The 7,648-nt window shown below is 49.5% G+C and overlaps 1 protein-coding gene across 1 annotated transcript; it reads left to right on the top strand.

Annotated features, from left to right (window-relative positions):
• Positions 1–2,436: 2,436 nt before the first annotated feature.
• Positions 2,437–7,285, top strand: GINS3 (GINS complex subunit 3). The gene is made up of 3 exons (XM_073605627.1): positions 2,437–2,694; positions 5,114–5,347; positions 6,877–7,285. The coding sequence occupies exons 1-3, from the start codon at positions 2,527–2,529 to the stop codon at positions 7,105–7,107; spliced, it is 633 nt and encodes a 210-aa protein (XP_073461728.1). The 5' UTR covers positions 2,437–2,526; the 3' UTR covers positions 7,108–7,285.
• Positions 7,286–7,648: the final 363 nt, after the last annotated feature.

Raw genomic sequence — 7,648 nt, 5'->3', positions numbered from 1 at the left:
GTCATCTGGAGTTATGGTGGTATCGTACACACTAAGTTTCGGAGTACTTCAACTATGATAATGAGTTTTTCTTATTAAGTTCTATTTTTCATCTCATTTTTCATTTGACAGTTGTGTTTTTCAATTTTAAATTTTAATGTGCATCCAATAAATGAACTTGATTGAGCACATCGTTTAGTAATAGTTCTTCATTCACTGGCCCCATTGAGCGCTGCAATTTTGTTTATTCTTGTTGTCCACTTTTTTCCAGAGGTTGGCAGCTGCCCTGAGGTCCAGCTATTTTTATATATTGATTATGGCACGATAATGTTTTTCAGTGACTGCCAGTTTTTAGGACTTTATTGTTTTTTGTACGCTTTTAACCCCCGCTAGTGGCCAAAAAAGGCTTCAAAGCGCCGCTGCCGAGGCGCTTTGCAGGCGCTTTGCAGGCGCTTTCCAGGCGCTTCGGCGGCGCTGCCCATTAATTTCAATGGGCAGGGGCACTTTAGGAGCAGTGTATACACCGCTCCTAAGGCGCCTCAAAGATGCTGCTTGCAGGACTTTTTTTAACGTCCCGCAAGCGCACCGCTCCAGTGTGAAAACACTTGGGCTTTCACACTGGAGTGACAGGAGAGGCGCTTTGCAGGCGCTATTTTCAGTGCTATGTCTCCTGTAAAGTGCCTCAGTGTGAAAGTGGCCTTAAAGAGACTGCACACAGCTCCAGGCGGCTTCTCTGGCACTTTGTTACTCACTGTAGAAAGCTCCTCCAGAAGGTGCACACCCGTCCTGCCACCTGCTACTGGAACACACAAATAAATCCCAGATGGATGCTCTCTTCATTATCTTTATTATCAAAAGTACAAAATGTACATCATAAAACAGTGGGGGACAGGAGATGGATAACGTGTTTTGCGCCCACTAGGCGATAAGTCAAAAGCCACCTAGTGGGCCCGAAACGCGTTTGCCATCTCCTGTCCCCCCACTGTTTTGTGATGTACATTTTGTACTTTTAATAATAAAGATTATGAAGAGAGCAGCCATCTGGGATTTATTTGTGTGTTCAAAGATGGAAGGATTTCCCAACTCATCATCTTGCATCAATAACACCATAATAATAATAATAATAATAATAATAATGATAATAGAAGTAGATCCCAACACATCACATAATATTAAATGCAATAGTAATAATAATTATAATAGAAGGAGATAATCGGTGGCGGCTGGTGCTAAAAAACTGTTTGGGGGGCAGAGGACGCCGTGAGACTTACCTTCACGGCTCCCCTGATACCCGACGTCTTCCGTGTTAACCTGGTCTTCTTTCCGGCTTCTAAATCTTCAGCCTCCTGATTGGCCGGAATGAGAAGAGACGCGATAGCGAATATTGATTTGGTAAAATCAAAAGTGGGAGGGTTCGGGGCGCAGCGCACTGGACATCCTAAAACAAGCCAATTAGAGGCGCAGGCTCCAATCACATGCTTGTAAAAAAATGACTGACCTAATAGTCCGGCACCCCGCACAATCATAATCATAGAACAAATGATTTTTAAACGATAATATGACTAACATTTTTTAACTTCATATTATCAGTTACTGTATTTATTGGCGTATAACACTCACTTTTTCACCATGAAAATCAGGTGCAAATAGTGTGTGCGTGTTATATGCCAATACTTCAGTTTTAGCTGCCTTGTAGGGGACATGGAGGGGGGCAGGACGAGCGCCGGCAGATTACATACAGTGAGAATCTCCTGTTTACTTGGTGGCCTCTGTAATGGGAAGTCCCATCTCTTGGGCCGCCATTGGACCACTGTTCTGTCTATCATAGGAGATTCTCACTGTATGTAATCTGTCGGGGCTCCTCCGGCCCCCCTCCCTGTCCCCTCTAGGCTGCAGATGGGCATCGATCAGGCTGCATTGATGGCAATGGTGAGGCTGCTGCATTGATGTGGACTGATGAGGCTGCATTGATGGCACTTGTGAGGCTGCAGATGGGCACTGATCAGGCTGCATTGATGGCAATGGTGAGGCTGCAGATGGGCACTGACCCTTATTTTGCATCAAAGTTCCTCATTTAAAATGTAAGTTTTTTTCCTGAAACTTCCCTCTTAAAATGAATGTGCATGTTATATGCCTGTGCGTGTTATACGCCGATAAATACGGTATTTAAAAATAAATTGTTCTATGATTAGTTTTCTTATACTTTGTAAACTTTGGGGGGGGGGCGGCACCCCTTATGGACTGGCCACCACTAGAGATCATAATAGTGATGATAACAATAATATTAATAGATGGAGATAATTATAGTGATAATAATAGAAGGAGATGGCACACAACATCATTCTCAGTCACACTCTATGCTGCACACACACTAGCAATTCTGCGTCCAACAGGTGGCGCCCGTGAGCTGCCTCTGTGTAACAAGCCTCACCTTTGGCTGTAACGGAAGAGAAGCCCTGCCCTCAGACTGTGGCTGGGGGGAGGCCCCGCCCCGGTCTCCATGGTGACACGGAAGGCGGGAGATTCGCCCGGCCGGTCAGTCGTACGATGTGGGAGTCGTACCGTGCGGTGGAGGCCGGGTTGGGCCGGGAGGAGAATTTTCTGTCCCTGGAAGATGTTCTCATGTCTCAGGAGAAGCTGCCGTGTCGGCTGGAGAGCGGCCTGGCCCGCCTGGGCTTCCTGGACAAAGGAGGGGAAACGGAGCACATCCCTGAGGTGAGAGACCCCGATATTACCTCACATGGGACCCCAATAATGTCTGCACCCCAATACTGACTGCTGGTGACCCCCACCATCACCTGTCCCCCCCTACATAGTGACCCCTCCATCACCTGTCCCCCCCCACATAGTGACCCCTCCATCACCTGTCCCCCCCACATAGTGACCCCTCCATCACCTGTCCCCCCCCACATAGTGACCCCCACCATCACCTGTCCCCCCCCACATAGTGACCCCTCCATCACCTGTCCCCCCCCCCCCACATAGTGACCCCTCCATCACCTGTCCCCCCCCCACATAGTGACCCCTCCGTCACCTGTCCCCCCCCCCTACATAGTGACCCCTCCGTCACCTGTCCCCCCCCCACATAGTGACCCCTCCGTCACCTGTCCCCCCCACATAGTGACCCCTCCGTCACCTGTCCCCCCCCACATAGTGACCCCTCCGTCACCTGTCCCCCCCACATAGTGACCCCTCCGTCACCTGTCCCCCCCACATAGTGACCCCTCCGTCACCTGTCCCCCCCACATAGTGACCCCTCCGTCACCTGTCCCCCCCACATAGTGACCCCTCCGTCACCTGTCCCCCCTCATCTGTCCCCCCACATAGTGACCCCTCCATCACCTGCCCTCCCCCCCCCCCACATAGTGGACCCTCCTTCATCTGTCGCCCCCCCACATAGTGACCCCTCCATCATCTGTCCCCCCCCCCACATAGTGACCCCTCCATCATCTGTCCCCACATAGTGACCCCTCCGTCATCTGCCCCCTCCCCACATAGTTAGCCCTCCATCATCTGTCCCCCCCACATAGTGACCCCTCCATCACCTGTCACCCCACCATCACTTGTACCCCCCACATAGTGACCCCTCCATCACTTGTACCCCCCACATAGTGACCCCTCCATCACCTGTCCCCCCCCAACATAGTGACCCCTCCATCACCTGTCCCCCCCCCAACATAGTGACCCCTCCATCACCTGCCCTCCCCCACATAGTGACCCTTTAATCACCTGTCCCCCCCCACATAGTGACCCCTCCATCATCTGTCATTCCCCCCCCACATAGTGACCCCTCCATCATCTGTCGCCCCCCCACATAGTGACCCCTCCATCATCTGTGACCCCTCCATCATCTGTCCCCCCCCCCCCACATAGTGACCCCTCCATCATCTGTCCCCCCCCCCCCACATAGTGACCCATCCATCATCTGCCCCCCCCACATAGTGACCCCTCCACCATCTGCCCCCCCCCACATAGTGACCCCTCCACCATCTGTCACTCCACTGTGATTCCCTGGGATGTCCCCTTCATCACGTCATCCTACTATGTTTCTCCGGATTTCCCTTCTGTCACCTTTTGGTGTCTCCGGGATGAAACTTTTGTCACCCTGACATGTATCCCCAGGGTGACCCCTCCATCTTCTGCTACCCTGATATGTGTCCCTGGGTAACTCCTCCATCTGTCACTGCTGTGTGTCTTGACCGTACCCTCTTCATCTGTCACCACCTATCGCTAATTACTCCCACTATGTCCCCCTGAGGTGACTCCACCATCATCTGTAACTCCATCATATGCCCCAAGAGTGACCCCTTCCATCTGTCACATCACTGTGTCCCTAGTTAACCCTTCCATCATCTGTCACTCCACTATGTGTCATCTGTCACTGTGTCCCCAGGTAGCACCTACATCACCTCATTTTTGTTCTGTCATCTGTGACCCCCACTGTGTGTCCCTCAGTAATGCCGCTATTATCAGCTGTCACCCCACTGTGTGACACCTGGAAGAGGTTACTCTCATTTTTAATGTTGTAATGAGTGACTTCCTGTTCTAGAGAACAATGGGGAATGTCTATAACATGCAAATTGTAGGAATCTTCTGATTGGAGCACCATTGTGCTATATGTCAGTAACTGTAGGGGGAGCAAAGCCATCCTGCCACTCCCTGCTCTGTGATGGTGGATTGGATGAGGTCTGGTGGTCGGTGTCACTTCCTTTATGGCTCTGCCATGCACTGAGTGATGTTCAATAATGATCAGTAATAGCGGTGTATAGGATGTGTCCTATGGATTCCTCAGTATGAGGAGTTCTTCTCACTGATGATTGATTACATTGTGTCCATATTCCCTGGTCATTGGTGATTGGTTACATTGGGGATGATTTACTAAATCTGGTGCAGCTCTGCATAGAAACCAATCAGCTTTCAGGTTCTTTTGTCTAAGCTTAATTGAACAAGCTGAAGTTTGAAGCTTATTGTCTAACATGCACAGCTGCACCACATTTTACACTCTCCAGTTTCCAGTAATACACCCCCATTGTGTCCATGTTCCCTGGTCAGAGAAATGCTTTGACTGGTGATTGGTTACATTGTATCCATGTTCTAGAACATGATATTTTTTTTTTTTTTTGTTCCATCCCAGGGCAGTAAGATGGAGCTCCCACTGTGGCTGGTGAAGGGGCTGTACGACAACAAGCGGCGAATCATCTCTGTGGAACTGCCGAAGATCTACCGAGAGGGCTGGCGCACGGTGTTCAGTGCTGACGCCAATGTGGTGGACCTCCACAAGATGGGGCCACATTACTACAGCTTTGGCTCACAGCTCCTCAACTTTGATAGTCCGGAGAACACAGAGATCGCGCAGACCCTGCTACAGGTAACTTCACTCCGACACCTTCTGCTGATAAGAACTGTCTACACTACAACTCAGAGCAAGAACATTGGTCAGGTGTGATGGAATCCAACCTAGAGAGAGAATAACCAGTCCAGGGTACACACTGCATCCAGAGAGAGGATAACCAGTCAGGTGTACACACTGCACCCAGGGAGAGAATAACCAGTCAAGGGTACACACTGCACCCAGAGAAGAGGATAACCAGTCAGGTGTACACACTGCACCCAGGGAGAGGATAACCAGTCAAGGGTACACACTGCACTCAGGGAGAGGATAACCAGTCAAGGGTACACACTGCACTCAGGGAGAGGATAACCAGTCAGGTGTACACACTGCACCCAGGGAGAGGATAACCAGCCATGGTACACACTGCACCCAGGGAGAGGATAACCAGTCAAGGGTACACACTGCACCCAGGGAGAGGATAACCAGTCAAGGGTACACACTGCACCCAGGGAGAGGATAACCAGTCAAGGGTACACACTGCACCCAGATACAATAACTGGTCAGGTGTACATGCTGCACTCAAAAAGGTGAGCATAACTAGTCAGGTATACACATTACATCCAGAGACAGACTGTCCAATCCAGTGTACACGTTTCACCCAAAGGCAGGATAATCAATCGGCTGTACATACTGTACCCAGAGAGAGGATAACCAGTCGGGTGTACACACTGCACTCAGAGACAGGATATCCAGATGTCCTGTACTGTGAGGCAGGGAGAGGATAGCCGGTCACTTTTACCACACTGCAACCCAGAAAGAAGATAACCAGGGATTGAATATCCAGTCAAGTGTACCACACTGCAACCCATGGAGAGGATAGCCATTTAGCTGTACCATGCTGTGACCCAGAGCAAAGATATCCATCCAGCAACCCAGGCAGATAATAGCTGATCGGGAGTTGTGGCCTGAAGACCAGATAACCAGTTAGTACCACACTGTGCCCCAGAAAGAGAGAGAGTGTAACTGCTCAGCCATCCAGAGAGAGGACAGTCGGACAGATGTACTGCACTGTCACTCACCTGTATACAGAAGAATGGGATCGATGCAACACATTGGCTTTATGTGAGGAGGCAGCGATGGCAGCAGAGGGAAGTATTGCAGAGTAATGATGGATGGGGAGCACAAAGGGTTAGTTAGCTTAAAGTAAGCCTTTTGTTTGGAAGCACTGTATAAAGCAGATTTGACAAAACAGGCACTATAATGTTTGGGTATGTGAGATCTACTTGTACCCTAGCACCCCCAGTAAAATGTCAGTCACTGTAGTGTCTGCAGCCTGCTGGGTATTTGCATACTGGGCAAGTCGGGATATGATTGGACAGGTGAAGGGTATGGATTCTGATAGGGGCCACCTTTGCTGGTCTCCATCCTGGATAAGACAGTCCCACAATCCCCCTTCACATATGTTCCTCAATGGCACTCTGTGTACTAGAAGTCTATATAAGATATAGAAGGGCAGGCATGAGATGGCAAGCTGAAAATGTGAGTTAATGTCTCCCTCTTCTCAGACTTTCATCGGGCGCTTCCGCCGCATCATGGATTCCTCCCAGAACGCCTACAATGAGGACACCTCCGGCCTGGTGGCCAAACTGGATGAACTAGAGCGCTTGTTGTTTCGGGCTGGACAGGAGGGCCTCAATGCTTTTCAGAACTGGGAAAGGGGGCAAGCGGCTCAGATCAGGGCCTCCAGCCTGGTGCAGAGTTACAAGAAGAGAAAGTTCCATGAGACAGATACATGACGCCTCTCCTGAGCCTGCACTGCCTGTTCGTCTATAATGTCTTATATGAGCGATGGGGGATGGACGAGATTATCTGAGTGAATCACTTTAAATACAAAGCCAATTGCTGCAAGGGTTTCTGATCTGCGTCTTTACATTTCCTAATTGTACATAAATAAAATATAAACACTGAGCAGGACCGGAGTTGTATGGTCTATATGTTTTATACCACTTTGTTTTCCCTCCTCTCCTAATCTGTTACTCTAAAGCCTCGTACACACGGTACAATTGTTGTCCAACTGAGCGTCTGATTTTTGTATTAAGGGCGTGTGCCAGGATCTTGTCCTGTATACTAACGGTACACAATTGTTGTTTAACAAACAAACGTAGTGACGTACTTCGAGGAATTTCAGCTCTTGAGCACCACCCTTGGTACCCCTTTTGCTAATTTTGTGTTTGCTGAGCATTTATTCCGAGCATGCATGTTTGTACTTTCGACTTTTTGGTGACGGATTTGTGTACTGACCATATGAAAATCTGACGTCAAAAAACGATGTCCGCC

The sequence above is a fragment of the Aquarana catesbeiana genome, linkage group LG11, assembly GCF_042186555.1.
Source record: "Aquarana catesbeiana isolate 2022-GZ linkage group LG11, ASM4218655v1, whole genome shotgun sequence".
In the NCBI taxonomy this organism is placed as follows: Eukaryota; Metazoa; Chordata; class Amphibia; order Anura; family Ranidae; genus Aquarana; species Aquarana catesbeiana.
This window is presented reverse-complemented; position numbering and strand designations above follow the sequence as displayed.

Excerpts from the sequence above, each read along its gene's own strand:
- GINS3 (XM_073605627.1), top strand. The coding sequence starts at position 2,527 with ATGTGGGAGTCGTACCGTGCGGTGGAGGCCGGGTTGGGCCGGGAGGAG. Across the intron at positions 2,695-5,113 it reads AAACGGAGCACATCCCTGAG|GGCAGTAAGATGGAGCTCCC; the intron begins GTGAGAGACCCC and ends GTTCCATCCCAG. Across the intron at positions 5,348-6,876 it reads TCGCGCAGACCCTGCTACAG|ACTTTCATCGGGCGCTTCCG; the intron begins GTAACTTCACTC and ends CCCTCTTCTCAG.